This window comes from Rousettus aegyptiacus, unplaced genomic scaffold (assembly GCF_014176215.1).
Source record: "Rousettus aegyptiacus isolate mRouAeg1 unplaced genomic scaffold, mRouAeg1.p scaffold_m13_p_7, whole genome shotgun sequence".
NCBI classification, from domain to species: domain Eukaryota; kingdom Metazoa; phylum Chordata; class Mammalia; order Chiroptera; family Pteropodidae; genus Rousettus; species Rousettus aegyptiacus.
In genome coordinates this window covers 31,032,220-31,047,301 of record NW_023416310.1, presented here as the reverse complement: position 1 = coordinate 31,047,301, position 15,082 = coordinate 31,032,220, and the positions used below count along the sequence as shown (strand labels likewise).

The 15,082-nt window shown below is 37.9% G+C and overlaps 1 protein-coding gene across 30 annotated transcripts in view; it reads left to right on the top strand.

Annotated features, from left to right (window-relative positions):
- The window catches only part of NRXN1 (neurexin 1), a 1,005,516-nt gene that overhangs the window by 483,713 nt on the left and 506,721 nt on the right, over positions 1–15,082 (top strand). For all 30 annotated transcript variants that reach the window (XM_036224890.1, XM_036224889.1, XM_036224888.1 and 27 more), the window contains 3 exons: positions 779–901; positions 7,517–7,898; positions 9,154–9,344. In XM_036224890.1, the coding sequence (XP_036080783.1) occupies positions 779–901; positions 7,517–7,898; positions 9,154–9,344 (696 nt within the window). The remainder of the gene's footprint in view (positions 1–778; positions 902–7,516; positions 7,899–9,153; positions 9,345–15,082) is intronic.

Sequence of the window (15,082 nt, the reverse complement as noted above, 5' to 3'; positions counted from 1 at the left end):
CACTTGATCCTTTATTGGCTGTGACTTCTTTTTTCTTCATTTCTTGGGTCAGTGCTTTTAACTACACTCATTTTCTATGTATTCACTAGACTTAGTTTTTAGACACAACATTTCATAAATTTAAGAACTCGATGAACACTGGAGGTACATAAAGTAAGAGTGAAGAGCAGCTGTCACACAATATAGTATTCACAGTAGTCTCCTTGCCAGAGTCTAATCCAGCCAGTTGCCACTCACTGAAAATAGTTAGCTAATGACCTGTGGTCAGATTTCTTCTCCAGGTCAGAGGTTGCATAACAGTTAGCTACTTCACCAGTAAGAAAGTTGTAACTGCAAAAATCAGATAGTCCATTAGAAAAAAAAAAAAAAAAATATATATATATATATATATGTGTGTGTGTGTAAATTTGGGAGACTGCTCAATGTTGTATTGACTGTGCCTATTTATGACAACAGGTTTGTTCACTTGTGTTAGATCAATGCATAATGTTAAAGATTTTTCTTAAAGTATCACACCAGAATGTCTGTTAACTCGTCATTTTCCTTGCTTGCCATGACTTTAATGGGCTTGAAAATTGATCCAGCCAGTCTCGCTCTCTTTCTCTTCTTTCTTTCTCCTCTCTCCACTCTCTCCACTCTTTCTCATTTCTTTCTCTCTTCTCTCTCCTCCCTTTCCCTCACTTTCCCCCTTTCTTTGTCTCTTTCTCTCACTCTCTGTGAGGTTCATTTGTTTGACTAATTCTGAGTGTCCATAATGACTGTTTGGCATATTCTACAGGCAAAGGTCCCGAGACCCTTTTTGCTGGCTATAACCTCAATGATAACGAATGGCACACAGTGCGTGTGGTTCGTCGAGGAAAAAGTTTAAAGTTAACGGTGGATGACCAACAGGCCATGACAGGTAAACCTCACTGTCCTTATCACATTTTCTTTTGCTGAAGCTGTACACTTTCACATTTCTTGCAGGTGATTATGAAAACCAAAGCACAACTTGAAATAGATACAGTCTATTTTTTATTACAATTTTTCCAGTAACTTCCATTCAATAAACGACAAGCTCGGTGTTTTTTTTTTTCTCTCAAAATGATCGACACTTTTATATCATGTTCTTTTTTGTTTAATAATCAAAGAAGTTGTAATTTAAAAACTATTTTAATTTTGTGTCTTGTTAAATAGCTTAGGGCCTCATAAAATGTTGAAGTCGCTGTTCGGATGCCAATTTCTGTTTGATTTCTTTGTTTCTTGTGTATTCTGGTAATGAACAACAGCAAGTTATACTTTTTTAGCTCCTAGGTAAATTGATAATTATGCTGGAATTAAGTTAGATGGACTACTTTTTCCTTATAAGCTATACTAGATCCTTTCTAGCCATTTACCCTGGTAGGTTAAACTCTAGTATTAAGGATGTCAAGTTCAATTCCTGATTTGTAGATTCCTAACTGAGATTAGCCATATAAAGGTCCGCCCCAGAGACACAGGGGAGCCAAATAAAAGAGGAATTGGTGGGCCTTTATTCTCGTTGCTGAAAGTACCTCTAAGCATGTGATGTGCTGGGATATTACCCATTTTTTTCCTAGAGAGATCTTCATGTCAGTTATTTTAGTACAAAGCACAAGATGGTCCTTGTGCAGCAGAGAAGTGTGTTTTACATTCACCCCAGGTGGGTTCCTAGAATCAGAGATTAGTAGATTCTATCAATATGGAAATATCATATATAGAATTTTAACTTGAGAGAATCTTTCTTGAGTCCAAAAGAAACAAACTGCTAATTCATAGTTCTTAGTATCTTATTTCATTAGCACTTTAAGGCTCTCCAAAATTTGGTTTCTACATGTGGATACAACTTTACTTTGTTTTGAAATCACCTGAAAAGCTTTAAGAGGACAAATTCCTAGTCTGATATCACAGTCTGGGAGGAGTGCAATCATTTTTTCTTTTTCCTTAAGATCTCTCTAGAGTGCTCTCTTGTATCTAGTCCCTGGATTAACAATGAGAAACCCCTGCTATGATATGTCTTTGTATTCTCTGAGGGGAAAAAATCAATCAGAGATCCCTTAGCAGAAGCCTTTATTTAAAATGCCCAAGCATGAGAAGACTCAGGAAGAGCTATGTGAACTCGGGAAGGAAGGCAGATTTTTACTGAGCTTTGACAGCAGTGTTAGCTGAAGTTCAGCTAGTTTTGGCTAAGGTGTTGTTCCCCAAAGAGTAATAAATTACTTTTATAGATGAGCATCTATTGTTTGGACAGTTAGGATGTTCTCAAAAGGGGAAGACATGAGTACTTAAGGTCTTAAATTCATTCATGTGCAAGAGGTTGGGAAGAAATAGCTGCAGAGATAAGATCGCATGAAAACCACGACAGAGCATTCCTAAGTCCCTGTGTGTCTCAGATCTCAAACATGAGGAAACTGAGGTTCCAAGAAGCTAAGTGACTTATGTTTTTTTGAAATGTCATTATTGCCAGAACTGAGAAAAGAACCAAAGTGTGTTTTTTATTTGATCATTTGCTTTTTGACTCATGGTCCATTACTTCTTACCGAATAGACTGTTTTCCAAGATTATACTTCGAATTTTAAGAACTCTGCTCCTTCTGTTCTAAATGAGGCAAAAATCTTTGCTGACCTCTACAGCCTAAGGGCAATGGCTTATGTTTACCTCATCGATTCTGTCTGAACCCCTGAACCTAACCAGAAAACAGGATGCTGGTACTCAGTAATGCTAAATGCCACCAACACCCATCTCTCTCCTAGTCAGTGATGATCTCCTCATTCTCTCTTTCAGCCCTCAATTATATTCTGTTCTTCTTTTTTTTCCTTTCTGGAATACTTTGCAAATCAGACCTTTAGGAAAGATTGGGAAAGGCATTGTCTTCCAGCAGCTTCCACTTTCTGCCAAGAAAAGGCCTTTGAAGCAAAGTGCTACAACTTGGCTAGCTCTAGAATTGAAGGAAATGTAAAATATAAACTAGCATTTCAGTAAATTAGCCTGACATTTACTTTCTCAAAATTGCCATGGCCTTAGAGCAGAAATCAGATTCTACCCTCTACTCTGTAGAAGCCGAACATTTTTTCCAGTTGTGGGAACCAAAATGCTCTTTCTCAGAGTTTAAAGGTGAACCGGAATACAAGCCAAGTCAACATTGATGATTCACCTAAATAATGCATCCGTCCCCTAATGCTCACCTCACCTCTTTCCTTTACTCAGTTCCCAGCATCTTGCTGATCAGAGCTAAAGACAATTTTTCCCCCACAATAATTTACCTTTTCTTGGTGAGTTTTCATCCGGGCAAATCATATTTGGGGGATTATGATTTGTCAAAGATCTCATGAAAGCCAAGAATTCAGAAGAATAAAAAAGTCAGCCTCATCTTACTTATATAGCTAGAAAAGATTTCCAAAAATAGCAATGGAAGCTTGCCATTTAGGCTTAAGTTTAGGATGAGATTTTTTTTTGTTTTTGTTTTTGTTTTTTTTCAAACTAGAGTGGCCATTTGAATCAGGAAAGCAATGATGATTTCTTAAATTTTACAGCAAGTCAGACATCACTGAACAGAAAAAAATTTAAAAAGGAAAAACACTAGGAACACTTCATGTAAAGTCCTACATTTGACCTCATCTTTAAATTATAGTTATAAATACTGTTAAGTATCTGTTGAACACAGGACAGTCCATACTGAGGCTGTTTTTGAAATGTCTGCCTCTCAACTAGGGTGATGAGGACAGCAGTTACAAGCAAAGAAGCCCCAAAAGAGAGAGATTTCCTAGGGCTCAAATGAGAAAGGGTTCTTCAAATTATATGACATTCCTAAGTGGGGAGTCCTTGAGTTTTAACTCATCATTTAGTCTGTCAAAAACTCTGGAATTGTGTATTTTGTATGTGTATTTTTGTTAGTGCATGTGTCCTTCATCGAACAGTATTTACCATATATGCAGTTATTTAAGCCCAGAAGCCAGGCATCATCATTATTTCCGTCCTTTCCATTCTTCTGCACATCAATAGTAAATCCTGCAGATTCTATCAGCAAAATTACCTCATGTTGTCTTTTTTTTTTCATTTCTGATATAATCACCCAGTTTAAAGAATCTCAATCTGTTCTACCCAGATTAAACACACGCACATGCACACACACACATGCGCACACATGCGTATGCACACACACACTGACTTGTGGCTTACACCTGAATATAACCCTCCAATAGCTCCTAACATAATCAGGAGGCACTGTGACATCTGGTTGTTGACTCCTTCCCATCTCTTGTGAGCCACTAGCTACACTTAGCCACATCCCCAGGTCTTTCTCTTCTGAGAGCCTTTATTCATCTCTCTCCCTTTCTTGGAATCACCTCCCCATTTCTCTTCTCCCATCATTAGCATGGCTTTCTCTTTGTAATATTTCATATTTAAGTTTGCCCTGTTCATCAAAGTCATATCATTTTTCTGAGTTCACCACTATTTATTTAATTATTTTCTTATGTCTATTTGTCTACCTTCTCCCAACGAGCCATGAATTTCCTGAAAACAGGAAGCATATCTGTTTTCTCACCATGATTTCTTTGTTACCTACACAAACATATACCACAGAAACTCAGTAACTTTAAGTGAATTAACAAGTTGATGTAAGACACAGGTTGTTTTATTCTGCAGCAAAGATTTAACCCAATTCTGAGCAAGACCAAACCTAAAATACCTGATCTTGCTATCCATTTGGTTAAAAAGATTTGATTTAGGTATTGAGATTTCTATGCAAACACACCACCTAGGTTTTTTGTTTTATTTTGTTTTGTTTTGTTTTAATCGGAGATTATTGTCAGTCTGCTCTACTCCAGACACTTTGATCAAAGGCATTTTGCTAATTTCAAATTCTCCTCCCCACAAAAATCTCTGGAAAAGACAATGGCTTTTTAAATGGTCAGAGCCTTAAAAATCTTTCTCCTTTAATGCCTCCCCTTTTTTTCCCTTAATCAATATATGTATACAAGAGTAGGGGTGGCTACATCACTGACAGAGGATTAAACACTGGAATATATTCTGAGGAAAAAAGAGTTGTTAAAAGGTAGCAGTGAATGTTTTCTTAGTGGATGAGGGTTTTTAGGGGCTAATTCTCCCCCCAGAAAAAGCGTAACTGCCATTACTGTCAATGCAATTTATGTATTCTTATTAAAGAAAGAACAGGCTCTCGAACGTGGGCCATAATGAGTTTTCTTGTAACTGGGCCATGGTTGATCCACCACTGTTTTACTACCTTTTTATTATTTATGCTCTGCATACATATTCTATTCCTTTGAGAAAAGAAAAGAGACATGACATACTATTTTTATCACTGAATTTCTCAGTCCTCCTAAATAAAATGGGTTTCACTATTTCAGAGCTGCCAAGAACTTGAAAATCGGGGCTCATATTTAATTTCAAGTATTAGAAATATTTTTATGGATATTTCTCTACTATCAGTGGGTTCATTAATGGAACTTTTAGAAGAAACATGACAATTTCAGGATTGGGGCAGGTTCACTGAATTAAGACTCAGATTTTAATAGTGTGAAAAAGACAAAAATCAATACAAGGAGATAGAAAAGCCAAGTGAGTTTTAAGCTTTACACATATTTTCTCATTCTGTACGGCTTGTTAATTCAATGTTACTGGTGTCCCTAGAGTTTTATATATGAAACTTATTCAAGGCTTATTTTATTTGCTACCAAAGAGGGAGTTCCCCACAGAGTGGTATAGAGGTCATTGAACAAGAAGAACTGAAGAAGGAGAAAGAAATGCTGCCATACAAGAAACAAGAATTGCTAAGGATTTAATATATATATATTTTTTTTTGCATCAGATTGGCAAATAGGAGACAGTGGGGATGAGGGAGGAGAGACAATTACACACAATGGTATTTTTTGTTTACAAAAAACAGTTTGCAGAGAGGGAATTGGAACAAACTGATGGCTAAAATGAGAACATGCTCAGGGTGATAGTATAGCTATTACCAGGATCTAGGACTAGTAAGCAGATGTGAAAATTAAGTAGAGTTAAGTCCAGCTTAGAAGAGAATTCTTTACACCAATGAGTTTATAAGCATCAAAGTCAATTAAGTATGTAGACGATTTTTCTTGCACAACAATAAGTATGCCTTTTGTATCTTACTTAGACATTTCCTTAAAATGCCATCTAATATTCTACTATATTGATTCATGAGATGGAAATCTGGCAATCTGGTTGAAGGAAGCCCACATAGATGACTGACTGTTCAGTCTTCATTACACCTGGGAAAGAGGTCCAGTGCATTTTCTCAGGGGCTTATACTGAGATTGGCACTAATTAATATTTTCATCACTATAATGGATAATACGATAGGGAAAATTTGGTAGATTTCCCAGTTATGCCAAGTCGAGTAGTGAAACTAACACATGGAAGAACTCGATTACAATTTAAATGATCTTTTAGAGTTTTAGAAGAAAGCGAATGATAGTTTAATTAGATAAGAACAAGGTGCTAAGAGTGAATCACTAGCAATGGTAAAGTACTTTATGTTTTGTTTTAAAAAACAAGTTCACACCTTTTTTTATTTATCTTATTATCACTCTAGAAGTAAAATGGGACTAGATGGCATTATCGGGGTTGACAGAGAAATATGGCAGGATGGAGAGGGATGGGGGCTGAGTTGAAGAGGGAATCACTAAATAAATCTGCAACCAAGTTCATGCTAGTGTGTTTAAAGAAGATTATGACCTGTAGTAAAGTGGACGGATTTCACTTGTATTCTCAAAATTGGGCATGCCTTGAATTGGTACGTTATGCTCAGTTTAGTTATCCAAAACATAAGTGCAAGGAAAATGGCATAGGTCCAGAGATCAACTGAAATTCTAAAGTGGTTGGAAGACTATTGGAAGAATAGTCAGCAGCTCTTCATTATTTCTGTTGGGTATAAGAAAATATAGTCATTTTTTTTTTTCCCTGAAGAACATTTTTTATAAAGCAAAACGTCACTTAACCATAAAACTGGGATATATCACTTTTTACTGGGATGATTTAGGACAGTCATTTCCCCAATCCCTTTTTCTGCCTGCCTGCCTGCCTGCCTGCCTTCCTTCCTTCTTTCCTTCCTTCCTTCCTTCCTTCCTTCCTTCCTTCCTTCCTTTCTTCCTTCCTCCCTTCCTCCCTCTCTCCCTTCCTCCCATAATTCCTTCTTTCCCTCCCTTCTCTTTTTTCTTTTTCCCTCTCCTTTACCTCTTTCTCTTTGTCTCCTGCTTAATCTTCCTTTCTTCCTTACATTGTTCCTATTTTTTTGATGACGATGAATTTTGTTAAGACCAAAATCTGGACAGAGATTAAAACCTGATTTAAGAAAGTTGTGCTATGTAATCTGGCTTCACTTTTCTCCATTACTTTTGTGTTTTTACTGTATGGAGCTGAATATCCAGGTGGTATTTGGGTTCTTGTATCTTAAAATGTGATGTTGTTACAGAAATCTAAAGTTGGAAGTGCCTTTCACATACCAAAAATAATATATTATCCTTCTTTTTAGGTCAAATGGCAGGGGATCATACAAGGCTGGAGTTTCATAACATAGAGACTGGCATCATTACAGAACGACGATATCTGTCTTCTGTCCCCTCCAACTTCATTGGACACCTTCAGAGCCTGACTTTTAATGGAATGGCATACATTGACTTGTGTAAAAATGGCGACATAGATTACTGTGAGCTTAATGCCAGATTTGGCTTCAGGAATATCATAGCAGACCCTGTCACCTTCAAGACCAAATCGAGCTATGTTGCCTTAGCTACATTGCAAGCCTACACTTCTATGCATCTTTTTTTCCAGTTTAAGACAACATCCCTAGATGGACTAATTCTTTATAACAGTGGGGATGGAAATGACTTTATTGTGGTTGAATTAGTTAAAGGGTGAGTATATGTCACTTCAATGACAAGTAAAACTTTGGAAAAATGAACCTCAATTTTCAAAAATACACATTAAACAAAATGTAATGACTTGACTTGAAAGTTAGTGGGCAGGGGTGGTGGGGTGGGGTGCAAATAATGCATTTGTTTAAATTACTTAAGTATCTTATAAAGTTAATAGGGGTTCAATATAGTCTTTTAACCTACATTTCCATATGTGAAATATAAATAACATTAAGTTCTAATTTATGCTAGGTGTTCCATGAATCTTATGCTTCAAATATGGATTGCCTTACAATGCATCCTATAATTCTACCCCCAGATTTTTTTTCTACAGATTTGTAGGCTAATGTGTGCTGTTAAATAACTAATTAAAGTAATCAGATTCTTTCAATTCCACAAAATCTCATTTAATTCAAACTTAATTCTATGTCAGAGTTCCTCGAAGAATTTAGAAAGAATATTTTTGTGAAATTTTCTTGAAACTGTGTTAAAAATTTGGTGTACTTTAATTCATTTGGGTATTCATTCACTCAGTGATGATTACCACATATTTACAGTGGGCTAGATAGTGTGCTAGGCACAAATATCTATAGCTTCATATTTTTTTTCTTGCCACCTAATGCGTATATCAGATTTCATCAACCCCAGGACACATGTATGCAAACATACAATCCTAGGGAATATAGGTTTACACATAACCAGAACAGAAGCACCATGAAAAGTTTCCTAAGATGATCTTGTGCAGAGGCTCAAGAGAGTCTTTAGAGAAATTAGGGAATGTATTAGACAGGGAGTGGATATTTGAGCTGAATCTTAAAGGATGAGTGCACATTCCCCATACAGAAACAGGCATCCAAAATGGAAAGAAAAGCAGATGAGAAAAGCCGAGAAAAATTGCCAGTTCAATGTACTTTGCAAAGAATGGAGGGAGTGGTGAGTGAATATGGGGAATGAGTAGTGCAAGATACTTACCTTCCAAAGTCATAAATAAAGTGTAGGCCATGATTTAAAAACTTTAATTTTCAGTATTTCCCGTACTGAAACCGAAAAAAAAAAAAAAGAGTAATTCTCCCTGATGACACCGAATAGTGTTTCTTACTTTCTTGTTAGCTGAGGTTCTATACAATTCACTCTTATGACTTCTAGTCAGTATGGAGCCACCTGAAAAAAAAAAAAAAAAAAACAACTTACACAATTGTAATATCTAGTTTGACTGCATCAAAAATTCACTTTCCCACTTTTCCTTTTTTCCCAGGTACTTACATTACGTGTTTGATTTGGGAAATGGTGCTAACCTCATCAAAGGGAGCTCAAATAAACCTCTCAATGACAATCAGTGGCACAATGTGATGATATCAAGGGACACCAGCAATCTCCACACTGTAAAAATTGACACGAAAATCACAACGCAAATCACTGCAGGAGCCAGGAACTTGGACCTCAAGAGTAAGTGCACAGAGGCAGAACAGCAGGCATGAACTCACATGGTCTCTACTTACCTGGCAAATCCTCTGCTGTGTGTGTGTGTGTGTGTGTGTGTGTGTGTGTGCGCGCGCGCGCACATGTGCCTTCTGCAAAAACTGACCAGAATTTTATTTCCTACACATAGTTAATAATACAACACACAAACCTCTGTTGCCCCTTTAGTGTGTCAGAAACATGCATTTTTAATAACAGTTCAAAAACTGCAACACCTAAGAGTACATGCATGATTAAATTTTAAAGAGCAGGAAAAAGAGTATTCTTAGTTTTGATATTATAAAGAAAAGCAGGCGTTTGCATTTCTTTAGTCTCAACAGTTTTCAATCGATTTGGAGTCAAGATAACTAGATACTTAAGGAGTTTCCTTGGGAGCTTATTAGTTTTCTTTCCTTGGCGAGGCTTCTTAGATACCTACAGACCTTCTGACCAACACGGCTCTGAGTCTGCCTTTTACCTCTGGGAATCCTCCCCTCCTCTCTCCTATATGCCAGGGGGAATGTTTCTTTTACCTGCTTCTAAGAAAGTCTTAGCAGACATTTTCTTTCCTTATTGATAGTTGATTTCTTAAGCGATCAAGACAAAATGCTTAGAAAATATGTCAATAATAGAAGAAAATAACGTTTGTTTTTGAATGGGTCTTTGCGAATCACTAATAACATATTCATATATCGCATCTCATTTAACACTACGACACATATTGGACAGTCTGAGCTTGGAATGACTTGTCCACAGATGAATCAGCTGCCACAGTAGAGCAAAACATGGCCCCAGTTCTGACACATATTCCCTTCATTGCTCCTTCTGCTCTATCCTGATGCATTACATAGCTCTACAGGGATCACTGTGGTCATATTTTTTTTGTAAGAGCTGTTCATTTATTTGGATGGGCTCTTCCTCTTTGATTCAAAAAGTAAATATATGGGGGAGTTAGGGAACTGGAAAGAGAAAATCCAACAGAACTCTTTCTAGAGAAAAATTCCCTTTCTAAATAATGTGAAAGAAGAAAGAAAAGCGTTCCACTTTCTGTAATGGCAGAATTTATTTACAGTCCTGGAACTATATTTGTTCAACACCTAAAATGTGCAGCAGTGGTTGTCTCCCTTCTTTCAGAGTGGGCCTGTTGTTAACGTCAAAGACATCCTGTTTATGCCCCCAAATCTTATAGTTTAGCTCAAAAAGTAAAATGGAATTCAAAGGACACACTGTTTAACAGGCTAAACCTCTTACTCAGTCTTGTCCAATTGAAGTGAGTGGAGTGTTTTCTTTTCCTGCTCTGTGGGTGCCCCTGTTTTGCGCAGTGACGTTCAGTGTACTGGCCAAGCCACCAGAGTTAAAGCAAAATGTTGTGTTATTTGCATAGAGAGAGACCTCAGTAAGCATAAGTGACCTTCACCAGAAACTGTGAACACTATGCAGAGACTAAGGTGGCTGGAAAAGAAGCAGTTCATAGATGGCTGAAGTATGTGACACGTACAGGCCTACGCACTGAGGGTACATAAAAGCAGTGCAAGGCAGTGTGTAATATATCATTGGACAATCAGGGCACTGTCTCCTGAGTAGGAAATATGTGTTTATTGTTCATTAAAGTGGATGTAATGAGAGGTTATGGTATAGAATTATTTCTTTGCAAATCTAAGAAGTCCTCAGCTGACTTTTATTAAACTATTAAGTATTTTATAACTTGAATGTAAGAAAGGCTTTATCCATGATTAGTAATACTCAAACTATGAATTGAAAACAGCATATTATATAATAGTGAGGTATTAGGTACTGAGATTTAACTGAGTGCATTTGTGTTTTCAAAAAAAAAATTAAATTTGAGGTGACTTTTTCAGGTGAATGAAGAGATTCTATGCTAATGACTTTTACCTCGTAAAGTTAGTTGTCTTTACAGATTTATCAAACTATGCCAAAAGTGAGAGCAAATTCCTAAAATTAAAATTAAAAGCCAAACTGTGGGTTTGTAAATTGGATATGTGATCCGATGGCAGCAATAACCCCAAAGAAACCCTTCTGCCATATGTGTCTTGGGCTAGAGAGAGCTTGAGGGGTGAGCATGGTCCTGGAGCATGACCCCTCCTAGCTCTCATCATCACCACCTTGGGCTGCGTGTCATTGTAGGCACTGGTCAGATGACGAGCATTTACTGAGCACTGACTCTCTGTTAAAAGTGGAGAGAGCACCGTAGGGAGGAGGGCAGCAGGATTCCTGTAGTGAAAACTTTCTTTCCCTTGGAGAAGACTGAAGTGAAGGAGGCATTTATAGGACACAGAAGAACGGGATGCCCTGGAGCCACATTGGGGCATTGAAGCTAATCCAAGAGTAACTGGAGAATTTTCAGAGAAAGGAATGCTTAAGGGATATCTGAAGGAAGAGTAAGACCAACGAGGTGTTGTTTCTCCTTCTTCCCACTGGAGTTAGTGAGGCTTACTCACATAGGACGGTGTCTGATAGAGCTCTTCATGCTGAATTGAACAGTATTGTTATCTTTGCGTACTAGTCATGTACGATTCAACCACTCTAAATGCAGGAAAAATGAAAGATGATCTATCTTGGTCAATGCTTTTATTTCATGTATATTTTGCCTAAGAGCTGGATACTTATAGGATTAAAAGAAAATCATCAGATTGATTCTACACTCTGCTTTAAGTCACTAAGACAGTCTTAATTTTTTCTTAAAGTAAGGTCAATCCACTTAATCACATCAGAGTCATGTGGTGGAACTTATGAAATGCAGATTTCTGGACCCCACTTCGGGCAGACTGAGGCAGACTGAGGCAGAAGTCATTTAAGAGTGCTTTGCAGGGAGCGACAGTTGTCTGTATTTTTAGAGCACTCACGAAGCTAGATAACATGTGTTTCAGAGTTCAGAAAGAATGCAATATCTATATTGTGGCAAAATTTCACTCACTTTTTAATTTTACTACAAATTATGATTTTCATTTTTTTCTTAGAATTTTATGTTTGTTTTGTTTTATGAGTCCAAGGCTGAAGTGACATTGGTTACCTCAGGATTATGTGCAATATTTTTATTTCTTATGTTACCATTCCTTACAAAGACACTAGAGGGCAGCATGTGGCCACAAAATTTGCCATCTGGGATTCAGAAAGGAGAAAACTTCAACAGGCTCCACTTGTGCTAGGAAGCAGAATTTCTTTGTTTTTGACCATCCCAGATCCCAGTTAGCCTTCCTTTATCATAATGCAGGCTTTTGCCTGTGGCTCCGTTTCATTATATAGACAGGACCCTTCATGTAGAAATTCGAAAGCTAGGAACAGGAATCCCCACTTTGACTTTGATGGAGATGACCAGAAATGAGGAGTCTAATGATCTATTGCCGAGAAAAAGAATTCTACAGAAGTGACCTTGTTCAGATTATCTTTCATGACACTGCTGTGTTCTCAGGGGGTTGTGTGTCTCTTCCTGCTGATACAGTTTTGCTTTCATCTTTATTTCCCAGCTGTTTGTGTACTATTCCCTCTGGCTATTATGTACAAGCTGCAACATGCTATGAAGAGAGCAGCATAAATTTGCTGTCTGGAATGAGTTTCTAGCACAGCTGTGCATTCATTGTGGAATTTCTGAGTCTTACCCCCTTCAGAGAGATAAAGGGTCAGTGCAATGTCTCCTTACATTCCTTCTCTTGTATTTAGCAAATGTGTATGTTTGTACACATGTGTACATGGGCGGGAACTAATATTTATTGACTCCCTACTAAATTCTAAGTAGATTTAAATCAGGTTATTTTATTTAATCCTTATAGTTACCCAGGGATTTGAATTGAGGTTGGTCTTACTCATTTATTAATCTAGTTCAAGAACAAAGATAGGGAGAAAGGATCATCTTTGACCCCCATTTTAAATTGGTATCTTTCTTTAAAGCATTATTTGTTTTTCCTTTAGCAAGTAGAGGCTAGTTTCTTGATTCGAGGGGTGGAGGGGGGTGGGGTGGGGGGCGGAGATCAGATTCCTAGGTGCAAAGAATACAGTGCCCTCAGGTGGCCAATAAGCAAAACTACTTAAAAGTGAATAATTCATTTACAGGGCACATTTGGGTCAGCCAGGCAGAGCTTTTCCCTTTGTTAGTCCTCTCAGACCCCAAAATCTTGAGGACTTTGAGTGAGCTCTCCCTCTGTCTCCTTGTTTGTTCCTTTCTTACCAGACCATTATCTGCTCTAAAATCTTCCTCTTATCCTTCTTTAAATCCACCTCGAAAGCAACCTCCTGCTATTATCTTGCTACCAAGCCACTAAAAGTTTCTCTAATCAGAGACAGCCCAAAGAGGACTTTCTTTTCAAATGTATTCAATCTCTAAGCAAAAAATTTGAAGATAAATGCAGGGATACCTTGTTTTATTGTGCTTAGCTTTATTATATTTCACAGACGTAGCTTTTTTTTTTTTCTTTTTACAAATTGAAGGCAAGAGCCCCCACCAGTTAAAAGATTATGATTCACTTGATAATACTTGCTTTATTGCGGTGGTCTGGAACCCAACCTGCAACATCTCTGAGTTAGGCCTGTAACGTTCTTGCTCTTTTCATCAGGATCTCACACTAGTCTCTGACTCAACTACCTACATGCTCCAATCCTAAACATAACACCAATGCCCTCATTTTCTACCCATTAAGGTTGCTATTTGATACAATATTGCTGCAGTACTTCAGTGATCCAGACACTATTCCAAAATCCTGATCCTGTTTAAACATGCCCAAGCTTTGTGTATTCAGCCTTATGACATTTGATAGCTCACTAGCCTCGACTAGATAGATACTTTGTTCAAATACAAAACTTTAAGAGTCTGACTCAGAGTTTAGCCTTAAAGCAGAAGATGGAAGGAGGCTCCTGTTGTTTTGCTGATTAGGCTATCACTTTTAGATCGACTGAGTGATTGATATTTTAATTTTTCTAGTTTGTAAGGAAAAAAGATTTACTTGCATTATTTCAGTTAATGGGAGATTATTTTAAGGATCCTTTAGGAAGTAAGACAAATCCTTTCAGCTGCTGAGCCATGAGGCAGCAGGGAATAAGAACTTTGTTCTAAAAGTCATACTGGAATCTCCAGAGCAACTCTTGTAGGTGTTCCCTTGGTTACGTGTAACCACTGGTCCCTAATTTAGCGAGATCCACCACCCTCCTTCTGACTACTGTGCCTGTTCCCACTGTGATCATTCCCGCGGCCTGGCTTCTCCTACCCTTGCTTTCTTCCGCCTCATGGCTTCTACCTGTTGCTTTTGTTCCTGTGTATTTTCACTTCTGCCTGCTCTCCTCTTCAACTCACTTTCAAATTCTCCAGAAGACATAATCTATCTAATACAGTGAGTGGACCTATCCAGCATACAACTTCATGGGCTTTCGCCCTACTGCTGCTGGTCAGGCTCACTTCCTTAGGCCATGTAGCTGTAAACATAGAGGTAGGTTTGCATGGCTTCAAACATGAACTTGAAAGATGACCTCTTGGGAGGGGGCTGCAGGCTGGAAGGTTCTCTATAATTTGTCAGAGAATGGAGGAGGGTAATTTACTTACTCAGAAGGGCCCTGAGTGCAGTGCTAGAAGGTGAGGAGAGGGCAGAATTACAGGGTTTTAAGGAGAATAGTGGAGTTCATGACGCGCTGTAGAGCAGAGAATGGACTGAGGTTTGGGAAGGAGGAGACCACTTTGGAGGCAATCATCATGTGTGGATCAGGGACAATCAGGCTGAGTA